Here is a 14,064-nt window from a genome sequence, read left to right as displayed (position 1 = left end):
TGCAACTGCATCATAAATTACGTGATTTGGATACTAAAATTCACCACTTATATGATAATCCAGACACTCAGCAGGTGATACTCACTGATTGCTGCTATACAATACTCAAGTACAATTAAGGATTTTGTATGACTTGTATTAAAGACACATAATGTATTTAAATACCAACCAAAATAATTCTGGTTTACATGCCCTCCTTTTCTTCACAAAAAGGCTGACTTCAAAAAGTCTTCTGACTTTTATAGGATGTATTTTAGCTCTAACACTTTCGCAGTAATTTCTCCAAGGAAAAAAGTTTTCTTAATATACTGGGAAGCAGTTTTGACTGGAATCAATATTGCTGGATTTTTTAAACTCTATCTGTAGCTATAACACAGACACCCATCTGGCCTTGAACCAAATTTATCAAGTGTCCTCTCAATCTAATTAGGAGACAAATGTTCTCAATATATATGAACTGGTGACAGTCAGCTGAATTCCCTCACTGGTACATCTTTATTTCAAAGCTCTGCAATTTTTTAGATACAGTGAAGGGTGGTTACATATAGTACAAAAGATTTCACATTTACTATCACAAAAACTTATTCTTCCAAATAATTGCTTGTGTTATGCATTACTGAATCTGTGGTCACTGTGAATGTCTCATGGCAAAGATTAATCTGGCAAGCTCAAACGAGTGTATCCATCACAGCCCAAAAGCTCACTAATTACCAGTCCCTTTCCACCCCTTTTCCTTCCCACTTTTCCCCTATGAAAACCTCAGTCTTCTTAAGTCACATTATTGCCATTCCAGCAACATCCAAGGAGGCAAAGATATGGCTGACAGAATCCCTGTGAAACCTTCCCGTAAAGATCAGAAAACTGTTGACAAAGACACAAAAAGCACAGAGGGTGTATCTGACAAAACTGGAGAGGCCAAATGGAAAAATAAAAATGCCAAAGAATGTTGAGAAAAGCAGCTGTGTATCAAGGGTGTGAGAGAGAGCAGCTTGCCATAAAATCCTGAAATATTTCCTTTCAGAGGAAAATACCATATATTCCCTTTTAATTTACATACTTTATATTTCATATTTCTTATTTGATTTTTTCTACTGATTTAAATGTAAGCATATATAATAGTACGGACATGTCTTTTGCTTGTAAGATGACAAAAAACACCAGGTCCAGCAATGCTTTGTACATACAAGAGCTGCTGAAGAGTCACACTGCTTCTTCCCTCCATGCTTCTCCTCTCCCACGCTGGAACTCTCCCAGGTGTCATCTATTTTCTGTGCATGGTGTATGAAGCACTTACCTTTCCCACATGTAGCAGTACACTCAGTCTTTCCAATCTGTTTCCAGTTGTGTTCTCGGTTTTGTCTTGGTGGTTGCACAGCAGGCACCTGGTTTTCTGGCTGATGAGAAGGAAATCTTCCCGGCTGAATATTTTGAAAACTTCCCGCTGACTGTCCAGTAAGAGTGTCTGTCTCCCTATGCAACTCCTCATCCTCATGATTTGTACTTTCTGGCATTCCTAACTGACCATTCAAGGGCTCCCCTGATGATGGACAATAACAAAAAAGTAAAATAATGAGCCTCACTTGCAAATATCAGTCTATGTTTTCATCCACTAATAATTACAACTGGAGCATCATTAAACTTGAAAGCAGCTTTAATCGGGTATGCAGAGACCTAATAGTGTCCTGAGAAGACTGTCGTTTTAAACTAAGATAACCAAGTCTCAGCCAGCAAATCCATTAAAACTGAAGAATCTCCAAAAACACTGTAGAGTTAATGCACCCAGTGTCAAAATTTCCCAAAGCTTTTTTTTTTGTACCATACTCTCTATTCTGTGCCTCCCCATGTCACAGCACAGCTGCTCCTTATTACAAACAGACTGCAAACAGACTTTGTGACTTGTCTTAACAAATTTCTAACACTAAAAGTAGGACCAAACTCGCTTGCAAATTTTCTACTGTCCTTCAGAACTCCATACCAGTACACACAGCACATATCCACAGCCGAGTCAGGAGCATGAGCTGTCCAGATTCTAGCTTTGGGAAGGCAGCAGTTTTGGGTTTGATCCTCTCCAGTTAGGAGGGGAAAGAGAAACTGTAAAGTGCTGTTTTAATTCATCTCAAACCCTGAAGAGAAAAATCATGTTCTATTTCATTTCTTAGATATGTTACAACACTCCAGCTCATGCAAAGCCAAGGTTAACATTTTAACAACCAAATTGTTACTGAAAGTAGAAATATGTGACCAGATTCCCTGCTATAGTATAAATAATCCCTGCTAGTATTAATTGACTGAAGTTACCAAATTTATGCAGACTTCTCTTTCAACGTGCAGGGTGAAATTCTGGGCACCTCTCACATCAATGGCAGCATTTACACTGAATTTAATAGTATGAATCTCTCCATTAACTTAATACTAGGAAATAGTGGCGTTTTACCTGGCCTCCTGTGAGCAAGCAACTGAGGGCTAATGACATTGTCTCCTGGAATGATATACTCATAATGTATACCTGGGTTAGGCTGCTGATGTATCATCTAAAAAGAAAAACAGCCATATATTCAGTTCTTCTACTTATCATTTTACTAATACTTAAACATGTACTTTAGCTGATCAACTATGTAACATTATTTATCATTAGTCAGGATAGAAAACAATGGTTAATGACTGCCTCCAAAAATGCAAAAAAAGAGATATTTGTTTCTGGAAAAAATAAGAAAATACAGGTTACTATGTTTGCAAACTGAGCTAGTTTGCAATGGTAGAGAAACTGTTTCTCTAAATCTTCTTTGAAAAATGTAAAACTGACATGCTGGCAGCCAAAGTGCAGCTGTGGGCTGCACCAGCCTCAGCCTCGTCCCGTGCCAGTGTGGGCAGCAGAGGCTCACACCAGGCCTCAGCAGCAGAACAGAGGGTCCTAAGGGCACCAAAACATTACCAGATAGAAGGAGCCTGACAGATGCCCAAAAAAACATAAGCAAAGAAGAAACAAAGGAGAGAAATATAAATACCACAGACCCCAATCTACATATCTAGCCAACTGCCTTTTAAAAAGTTTATCAGTGGTACCTGAACGTGGCACATGCAGACAGCATGTGTTACTCTGCATGTACCATCTCACAAATCACACTGTTCCTTTCACCGTGCACCTACCTCTGCACCACTCAACAGAGACTCAACAATCAACTAGGTAAAATTACTGACATTATGCCACCATAAGCACTGCTCAATAAAGACCAAGTGAACAGATTACAAAGGCCCACATAGTTGTTACAGCAGCTGAAGAGCACCTGTACAACCCACCATCCTTCCACCTTAATTTTCAACTGAATGAAGTTGTAAGTCCAGACCCCCACGGCTTTACAGCCAGCCGCAACAACTCTGGCAAAGTGTTCTTTACGAAACACAGGCAAGAATCATAAGCTTTTCTCCTTTAAATGGGAAAATGAAGCTGAGTGGTTTCAGAACGCTGCTGCTGACACAAGCATGCCTCTGAAATCAGTCAGTGTCACTTCTTGTGTGCTTGTTTAAGCAGTTAGGTATAGTAAGACCTGAGCAAGATATGACTTTATGAAAGCTTTTTAAAACTGTCAGCAGCACACTCCATACCCAACTGGCTTATATTATGTTGCTGCTGCTGAGAGTCTGAGCACATGCACAATAGAAACGCAGGGATGCCATCAGCTGCTAATTTCACTAGTTTAGCTTTTATTACTTCAGTACTGGTTCTACTAACACTGCTGCTTTAGAAGTCCAGAACTCTGTGAGGACTGGACTGGTAGAAGCCTCAATTATACTTTAACTTAAAGTACCTTTTTTAAAAAACTAACCAAAATCAAAGAAACACCAGAGCCTGCACTAGCTCTCTTGTTCTGACAAACGATGGGCCAAAAATAAAAGTCATGCTATGCCAATGGCTTTATGACACCCACCAGAGTACACCCAACACTTCAAGGCTTCACTAAATTTGTCACACCAATTAACACCAGCTATGGATTCAGATCTTTGTTTTTCCTAGTGTCAAGATCACTTTTTCTTTGCCAGATATAACAGCTGTTCCTCTAAACTCCGTCCCTCAGAGATAATTCACTTTTCTGAACCATCTAATAATGCACTGCATGTAATACTTTTTGTAAGGGTTGATCCTTTCCATGTCACTTTGTTATCCAAAAAATACACCCTGGTATTGGTCCTGAGAGAGCTGATCACTGTGAAGCTGACTTCAGCAGAAGAGTACCCTGGAACACAAGGGTGTTTATTTCCTGCCAAATTGCTTTACTGCCCTTTTCACGTGACAACTTTCCAGAACCAGGACCTTATACTTAAGATGGTTGCAGGAACAGCTTTCCAATGGTTCCCATGGTTTTTCCATCACATTTCTTAAAATAACTGACAGGCACATGTCATAAAGAGCTTAACTGATGAAGTCCCTAAGAATATATTGTCACTGCTTTCCTGCAGGAAATTACCTGGAAGTATACAATAGTTTTGATTTGAGTTAGTGGACCTAAGTCTTTGAAGCAGTGTATACTTCACACTTAGTCGAAACTTGCGTCTCTTTTTATCTTACTAATTATAATCTGCTGTAACTTAGAGAGCTTTTTCTTCTACATTCCTCTACATTTTTTCAAGTGGAAGAAAGCATGACCTCAGGAAAAAGGAACAGAAAACCATTTGGAGTTCCAGTCCATAAATCTCTTCATTTTTCTACGCAGAGCATAAAGATCATGAGTATGGATGAAAAGAGAATTACATGATTAAGGAACTGCATGACAAAGTCTGAAAAAAGACATTTGTATCTGCACAGCTACAAATTTCAAACCTGTAAAAGAGACTGAGTCATACTGATTATTGATTTTCTTTCATCTAGCATCATCCATTTTTATCTTCCCACACTATACTGAAAAAGACACTGTCAGCTGAATAGTATGAGTTGCAGTATTCCTCACTATCGACAAGTAATCCTCATATCTACAACAAACATCTCAGATGAGAGTCCAGTCAAATTAGATTTGGCAATCCATACTAGCAGCCAGAGCAAAACTGATAGAGCTATGCCCATCATGCCAGCTTTCCTATATTCATTGCAAAAGCAAAAAAAGAAGAGACTAAGCCTAAACTAAAACATTAAAATATGATAAATTTAAGCTTAAGGGTTTTTTATGGTATTACTTTGGAAATATCTGTTTAATCCATGTCCTGATCCTTTTCTCTCTGAGTCATTACATATTAGGCACCAACCAGCTGACAAGAAAAAGTTAAGACCAAACCTCAACTCACAGCATCCTGTAACTACACATGTATTATTAAAACATGGAGTTTGCAGTGCAGAATCTATGGGCTCAACTGTTTAATCTCCCAGGCTTTTTCCAGTCTTACATTGCAATCAATCAGAAACTATACAAAAAGAAGCAATGTTTGCGTAATTATTATATTGCTTTATTAAGATACCATATAGCAGATGGAGAAAAATCTTGCCAACATCTAACTTTTCCCAGCATAGTAATCAGGGTAGTTGCTATTAATTTTTCTATGAAACAACCCAGCACACTCACTTTTCCACCCCGTTATTGCACTTAAAAGCAAAAAAGCTGTAGCTAGATGAAACAACTGTATCACCAGTTAATCTAGTTTTTTTTCAATGAATGGATTTTACCATGTGAAAGTATATAATCTCAGAACGCACCATTTATCTTTGAGTAAGTTGGAATAAGACACAGTAAAAATCTGGCCCATCTGAAGTAAACAGCTTTTTCAATATGATTCTTCCTTCTTAGTCACCATTTGTCTTCTCTCTTCCTGTCTCAAATGGCTATTATCCATGGTCTCCTAGCACAGCATCGTATTAAACCTGCCCTGCTTCAAATCCCACATTCTATGGTTTTTTGGACTTACGTTTCTTTTAAAGAAAACCGAGATAGTATAACTTTGTGAGAGGCCTTGTCTGATTTAGGTATTTGCTTCAGTTCACTGTAACACTAAACTGTGCCAAGTTTGCTTGAGTAGGAAAGTATCCAGAGAAAATCCAGTTTACAAAAAAACCCCAGATATTTTTAAGCTTTATCTCTATTTTATTAAACAAGTAAAATTAGTTTTACTGGATCCGTGACATCTAAGAGAAAACGGCTTTATCATTAATTTTATTTCCTATGATCTGGAGGAAGATGGGAGCAACAGCAAGCAATAGTAAAATATAAAAAATAACGTTTCAAAATTAAAGGAACAAAACAGCAACAAAGTATTTGCACTGAATGCAATTTTAGTGTTGTATGTTAACAATAAACTGAACAACTTTTTTCAATCAGGAAGCTTAATCTAAATACAAGAAACTTACATAGACATCAAGGACTTCATTTGTTGGACCATCAGCTAAAAATGACTCTCCTGCAGTGCTGGAGATTTCATTTGGGCGTTTATAAGTGAACATTGTCCCACCACCTTCATATCTCCCAGGTCGATCAATTGCCCAGTTTCCATTGATGATGGACCGCCCTGATCGACTCCGCAACGCTGTAGAGGATGGGGACAGAAACACAAGGACTTTGATCAGAGGAAATCACCTTCATATACTGGTGCCCAACCAAATCCCCAAAGGTGCATTACACTGTTAGGTGTTCTCTGACACCAGGGGCCAAAGCTGCTGAAAAGAACACAGTTATGTTAGCAGTTGTGCAAAAAACCCCAAGCTTAGAAAACTTTGTCCAAACACTTGGTATGTTTAAGGTGCAAGAAAAGAAAGAAAAATCAAAGATAGCTTGGAAATCTTTTTCAACAGTTTCTCACAGGTTGTCATGCAACTCTCAGCCAGCCAGCAGCATACACTGAACACACATGGTTGCCAAAGAAGCGGTTTTCCTCCACTTCTTTCTCCGAATAATCCCTTGTTGAAAGAAAACCTTCTGTATCGAGAAAATTACATAGTTACAGGTAAAGATGCAGACAGACATATGGAGTAAAGATCAATTATTTCAATTCAAAACAAACAAAAAAAAAGGAAAATAATGAAAAGAAAGCTTTGTAAATTCAAAAATGTGTGTCTATAGGCTTATCAGCTTCAACCCAACAAGAAGCTCCTGAAGGGAACATTTCAATAAGATTCAAGAAGGGACTGGACTTGTAGATTTATTTATTTATTAGATGTAAATCACTGCAAAGGAACATTCTGATATGGAAGGTTTGAACTTCCCAATATTCTCTGTATATGAGGCTAAGACCTGTAACTTGAGCAGATTTTGCATTTTCTAGCTGCATATTCTTACAATATCTTATGAAACACCTTACTGTTGGTCACTACAAAATACAGGGAACTGGACAGATCACTACTTTGATCCACAGAGCAAGTCCTGTAACCCTACTAGAAGACTGAGCTGATACCCATGCTTAAAGATAATCCAGCATAGAAGAACTCAGACTGGAACATAGTGGATGAAGGGACAGTGACACTGACAGTGTCCTAGCCTTGTTAAATTGCAAGATGCGAAGTCTTTTTCCCCTATGGGAGTGGTTGCTGCTGACTAACCAACTATTTTTAATTTACTTAATATTGATGAAATTGTTTATAGAAGATGACTTAATTGTGCTTTTTTGCTAAATTTTGTAAATAGTGCTTAGATACCATCATGTGCTTATGTAAGTCCTTACCATTGTTATTTGTAAATGAAAAAGCAACGGTACAGCAAAGTGGGTGACTTTATCAGTCTCCAAGCATCAACCAACTAGAATTTTCAGTTATGCTTGTGTTTTCAAGCCATCTTGCATTAGTTTGCCTTATAATACACGCAGAAATAGAGGTATGGAATACTAATATATTATCTACTAATAATAGATCTGAATTGCAGTTGTATGGGCTTTACTAACCATCCCTGCACTAACACTATAACAGTCATACCTCTAGAGAGGTTAAGGACTCAGCAACCTACTTTTTCAAAGTGGGGTAACAAATTATATAACATGTGTGCAATCTGTAAATTTAAAATACAAATTGGTTTAGTTTTTATTACTTGTATCCCAGTTTGTGCAAGAAAGTTTTTTTAATATGATTTAATCTGTTTTTCATTAAAAGGAAAATAAGGTAGTAACTGAACAGAAAGGGTATAAACGTAGATAAATTAATTTAAAAGACTTTATATTATTGCATTTCCTTCTTTCTACACTGTAAAAAAAATAATTTTTTTCAACATTCTGGACAAAATGTTAAGATGTAGGAAGGTTAAGGATTAAAGCAGTTGGCTACCACCAGTTCTGAACCTGTGAGGAAGAAGGAAATACAAAGAACTGCCCCTGGACCACCTGTCCCTGTTAAGAGCCTTGATGGGTGAAGTTTCAGACTTTGACTTCTCTCTGTGCAAAGTACTCGGTGGCTTTGAGTGGGTAGACAGAACTGCACCCACATAAACTCAGAAGGCCTGAGACAGGTGGAGAACTTCCCACCTTTTTGGACTTCTGAAGGAAAGCAAAGTTAGTCTGTATCCTTCCCAAAAGAGCACTAAAATAGCGGGTATAATCAAGAACTTGGTACATTTGGCTTGCAACTGAAGTAAAAAATTCAGATTACGTCAATGGCTCTGGATCAGACCCTGTATTCACACATTTTGAAATTTTATTTTACTTAATGCTACATGTTTATTTTCCCAAGAGCTGTCATACATCCACTTGCTTCCTAGGTCTCATTTTCTGACACATTAACAAAACAGTTTCTCTAGCGTGAATGTTACTTGAAAAACACTTTATACAATATCAGCCCTGAAAATGGCATCACCCTTACTAATATAGGGCTGGGAGAAAAAATTACAGTTCACATACTACTGCATACAGGTTAAATATGAAATCCATTCACACTGTTTACATGCTGTTCACACTTATTACATTTCAATTCAAATAACTGTGGAGTAAACACTTCTGCAATATATACTGGAAACTGGTTTTACATTGTCTTTTAATATGCAACATTTCCTTTACCTTATGATCTGACTATCTTTTCTTATATTGCTGCTAAACAAATACAACGAACTAACAAGAGCTCAGAAAAAAAGAGAGAGAGTAAGATTAAATTGGTAAGTAATCTGTAGAAAGATGGCTGGCTGAGAAACTGAGAGTTCATTACACTTTCATTTCAAAACCATCATACAACAGGTCTGAAAGAGGCCTCCCCATAAAAAGGGAAAATGTGCCTCATGTTTTGATCACTCTGCAGCCACCACCTCACCTCTGCCCCCTGAAGAATTTTTATAGTGCTAAAATTTTTAGCCAAATCATGAAAGATTATGAAAAGCTTTACTGTTAATTCCTCATGAGGAATTAGTCATACCATACAGTCTGCAGTGATTTCTTCTATTATCCATCCTGGGATCAGCTTCTCAACTAAAACTGTGTTATCTACAGTGTCTTTCAGTACAGTTCTGCACTAGATATATGGAATATTTCAGGATACAAACTCTGATCAACACTTCTGCTTGGGCTACAATTCTATGGTAAAATCTTGACAGGCTATACATTAAGATTGTATTTCAGGTATCTGAAGAGTATTAATTAATTTTCTACAATTCAGCTTACAGCTCTCCTTTTAAAGATGTTTTGCAGCTCCCATCTTCCTGTTTCTATACAGTCTCCTCTACAACTTGGAAAAAAATAGCAAAAGATAATTTAAATCAAAGGTAGTTGATGCAGTGGTACAACAGGCTGAAGTTCTGTAAACAGTAAACTTGCATCCACTTTCAAGGTCAGTATTTACAGTAATGTTTGACGGTTTATAAGAGTAGCTTTTGTCATCCTAATTTAAACTACATCATTACAATTGGAAAATAAAAAATTCAATTTCTCCACTACTTTAAAGACAATTCCATTACTACAGTTCCCTTTCATTGTGTTTTTAAATCTTGCCAAGTTTAGCTCACAACATGCTCCAGCTCCCAAATGTTAGTGACTTCTTCATACTGTCAGGTGAATTAAAAAAAAAAAAAAAAGCAAACCTGACAATATACTTACAGTATGTCAAAGCTATACATCAAGTAAAAAGACCCTACTATTATTATTATTATGAAAAACATTATCCGTCCTGTATCAAAACTTTCTATAAAACTTTTAAGTATGTAACAGTAAATTAAGAATGTTACACAGGAAAAAATGCACTGCTCCTTACCATTTACTAACCCAGTTGTCCTGGCATAAATCAGTCATTCCTCTTTCTCCTTTCCCTTCAGCTCTAGCTAATTTAACAGCTAAGGTAAGTTTTGGTGTTTCAGTTTTTAAAAGTTTCACTCAACCTTTTCAAATAGGCTTATTAGAACTACAGCATCTCATTTACAGTATTACCACCAAAAAAAACCCCAAAACAACCCATCTTAAAAAAAAAAAAAAAAAAAAAAATCAGCATGGATACAATTCCAGTGAAACCATTTGTTCTTCTGCTCAAATCTTTCAAAACCTTAGATTAAGTGTGTAGCGCTGCTCAAGTAGATGGAGAGGAACTTGGAAAAAGTTGATACCACTGCATATCTCATGAAGACAGTTTTCAAAAATGTGTTCTGATGCCCATGGCAGCAGCTAATATGCATATTATCAGACATAAGGTAACTGCCTGATTAATCTGCTCCTCCGTAGGTATGTAATTTATAGTGTATTCATGTTACTGTGTCAGGCATTGCCAACATTAAACATGTTTAATTGTCACATACCATCAGATAGCATCATTTAAAGATACGCCAAAATATGAAAAGAAAAACAGAGTCTCTGTTTTAACATTCAGCTTACTTAAATACTTCTGAATATTGACAGAAAAAAAAACCAGAAAAAAATTCAAGTACTTGCAATAAAGATAATAATTAATGGAAAGTAAAATCAATAGCTTAGCATTAAATACTAATATAAACATTTTTACACATGCAAAGAAAAAAACCTGAATTTTATCAATGAGTGTTTAGCATCATCTACTGTGAATATGATAGACAGTTTCCAAGGGAAACAACTCTGGGCAGCAGAGTAGCTACAGGGAAAACTTATGGTGAAATTTTGGAACTTCATTAGTTTGGATTTGAATTTGGTGGATGGGTAAAGAAATCAACAATTTCATAGAACTATGTGAAGGACAGCTATCTGAGCAACTTCTACAACAATTAGCAACGCTGTGCAAGGTAAAATAAAAGTTTTCAATTTATTTATCCCCAAGTTCCTCAATGCAGGTTTTGATAGGTAATTTATGTACACATTCAGTTTTAGTCCACCCAATGTTAAACACACATTATATTTTATAAAATATGTCTGGCCTGACATTGCAAATTAATAACATAGATGCTAAAAGCTTTGTATGATCCTGAAAGAATATACATGCACTGTTTCCAGCACAAAGCCCCATCTGTGCTTCAGAAAACTGGAAACATCCCCATCCATACAAGTAGTTTTATATATTTTGTAAACTTTTTACTCAATGACTCCTATTTTTCTAACCACTTTGTATCTGAAATTTTATGTATGGGGCCTAGTACCTCACTATCTGCAGTAGATATTCACCCAAAATCGCATAGACAAAGTACCAATAAAAAAATGAAACCTCTCAAATCTGGCAACAGCACTAATATCCAGAGTAATACAGTATATTTATCTTCTGCCCTAAGGCCTTTTTGTCTGAGGAACAGTGTCCTAAGTCCTACTTAATTGCTTTACAAACCACGTAAAGTCTTTAGACAGACAGAATCAAAGTTATTTCCTTGATATTAAAATTACTAAGTGTCTCTCATTTGGTCCCGACCCAAACAGAGAGAAGCAGAGAGTAGTTCTGTCATTGAGGGAAGAGGACTGCATGCTTGCAACTGTGGTCAGTGGGAAACAAAAGTGAAGGCTTCCGCTGTTGAAGTTAATTGCAAATGCCTCGCTGGTAATTTAATCCAGGGAACCTGGACTGATAAAACATGGTAAAAATTTATTCAACTAATTTCCTCAACAGAGGCACCTAGAAAAGGCAAGGGGGTGAGATGGATGGGGCTCTCAAGCCGCATTTGATTTGCGGCTGCCAATTAAACCGAAGTGTTTTATAGGCAAAGTGTAGCAACTATCTTATTTTTACACCTCAGCACAATTTTTACTTGTCACATCACATTTGAAGCATATTTTTGGTATTCTAGTTTACTAAGCCTTTAAAAAAAAATAAAAAAATCCATTGCCATTTAAGTCAAATTAAAATCTAAGAATATTTTGGCTAAGCTAGTTTTCTTTAGGAACAACATCTTCCCAGCATCTTTAAAGAAGGTGCCCAGAAACAGCTGCAGTAAATAATACAACTACTTCTGAATAAGCACTACAATGAAAGAAGTGAAAGAAACACACAACTTCTACTCTTTATTTTTCCTGTATGATAATACGTTATATGGAGCTTTCAGAGACAACTCTAAAATACTCAAACACTACATTATAAAAATCAGTGCAGAATGGTGCATCTTGTACCACTAACCCATAAAGATATCCTCTGGCGAAATCTCCTGTTTCACAGTAAAAAACCATGCATAACTTGGCAGTGGGGAATGGAACAGTACGAGAGCCTTGGAAGTGGGGGGTTTGTTGGAAAAGTCCAGCATCAAGCTGGCCATTAACTCTGAACAGCACACACTTACAGCCTGTTGACCAGCTGCCATACAAGTCTAACTCCTAAAACTCCTGGCTACTACTGGATGGGTACAGATCATAAAACTCTCTCCAAAAGTACCCAAAGACAACTTCAGATACTTTAAAAAAAATAAAAAAACCCCCCAAAACCTCCAACCAACCAAAAACCAAACCAAAACAAAAACCCATTCAGTTTTACAAAACATAGCTTACCTTCAAGCCTGCTAGCCTTGCAGTATGGAATACACAACACATTTCAAGTCAATAAAGAGCCTATTGACCACAATCTAGACATACTGTAAGTCACAGTATGCAGCTACTAGGCTAAAGTACCTCTGATGCATAAAGAGAAAAAAAGTCAAATGCCTAGACTCAATAATCTACAGTTTTAAAATAATGAAATATGCATTAGTTCAAAAAGATTATCTGAAATAACTCCTTATTAGAACACAACTTACCAAATATTTATGAGAAACTTGGCACACTTCTTGTGAAGTGAATTATGTATTATTTGCCTCTGACCTTTTGAATTCAAACTCCTATTGAGGTCATGGCAAAGCTCCCATAGGACTCTCAGCTTAATTCAAGAAATACTAGTAGTGCTAAGAATCTTGTAATCAGCCAGAATCAAATGCTCTTTAACAGTCTGATCCTAGAAAACCCTTATTCTAGAGCCAACTGAGGATATTAGAAAATGTTCATCAGTTCACTGACTGGGACCTAAATTAGTATCAGACTGCATACACTCCATCTGAAGACAGTATTTCTGCAGGTGGGACACCTTCATCTCTTGCACTGTATTTGGTTTCTTCACTGGTAACCAAGACAAAGTAAGGGTACAGATCTTCCATGACAAAAATAGGGTATCTTCTAACTGCATAGCGTAGACAAAGGGTTGCTGCACTTTCAACCATTTTGGAAGTTCAAAGCCAATACTGGTCAGTTTAACAGTGTCAGAAAGGACCCAGACCAGAGAGTGGGACTCTCCACTGGGAAGTACTATATGACCTTACATAGCCCTAATGCAGAAGAATACTTTCTCTTACAAACTTTAGGACAAAAAAACCCCCTGTGTTCACCTCCACTATTCTGCAGTCCAGGGAGAACTGAAAGCAAACATAATACAAAAGCATATTATGACTTTTCATGTGTTTTTTAAATCCTAACTGAAATCAAGAGTAAACTGGATCCTGTGCCATTTCCAGTCCTTTTTCAAAGCCTAGGAACCAGAACCTTACGCACAAGTATCCGAATTTAAGATACTTATTCATATATGGATCTGAGAAGCAATTGAAATTTTGGTTCTGTCTCTGTACTGTTACCCAAACAAGTGTAATATAGACTCCTAGCCTTACAAATCTTAATCATTTTTTCACCTACTATGAACTTAAAAATCTACTTTCTAGAAATCCAACAGACATCTTTCCTTACAGCTTTGAATAGCTTGGGTACATGCTTATTTCCCAAATATACTGT

The 14,064-nt window shown here is 36.9% G+C and overlaps 1 protein-coding gene across 1 annotated transcript in view; it reads right to left on the bottom strand.

Annotated features, from left to right (window-relative positions):
- Nucleotides 1-13,502, bottom strand: part of THSD4 (thrombospondin type 1 domain containing 4) — a 39,597-nt gene extending 26,095 nt beyond the window's left edge. Inside the window, exons 1-4 of the mRNA XM_010164581.1 lie at nt 13,370-13,502; nt 6,329-6,504; nt 2,435-2,531; nt 1,295-1,537 (exon numbers count right to left, since the gene is read on the bottom strand). Of these exons, the coding sequence (XP_010162883.1) occupies nt 1,295-1,537; nt 2,435-2,531; nt 6,329-6,504; nt 13,370-13,502 (649 nt within the window). The remainder of the gene's footprint in view (nt 1-1,294; nt 1,538-2,434; nt 2,532-6,328; nt 6,505-13,369) is intronic.
- Nucleotides 13,503-14,064: the final 562 nt, after the last annotated feature.

This window comes from Antrostomus carolinensis, unplaced genomic scaffold (genome assembly GCF_000700745.2).
Source record: "Antrostomus carolinensis isolate BGI_N321 unplaced genomic scaffold, ASM70074v2 scaffold23083, whole genome shotgun sequence".
NCBI lineage: Eukaryota > Metazoa > Chordata > Aves > Caprimulgiformes > Caprimulgidae > Antrostomus > Antrostomus carolinensis.
Note: the sequence above shows the minus strand (reverse complement) of the source record. Positions and strands in the feature narration are given on the sequence as shown.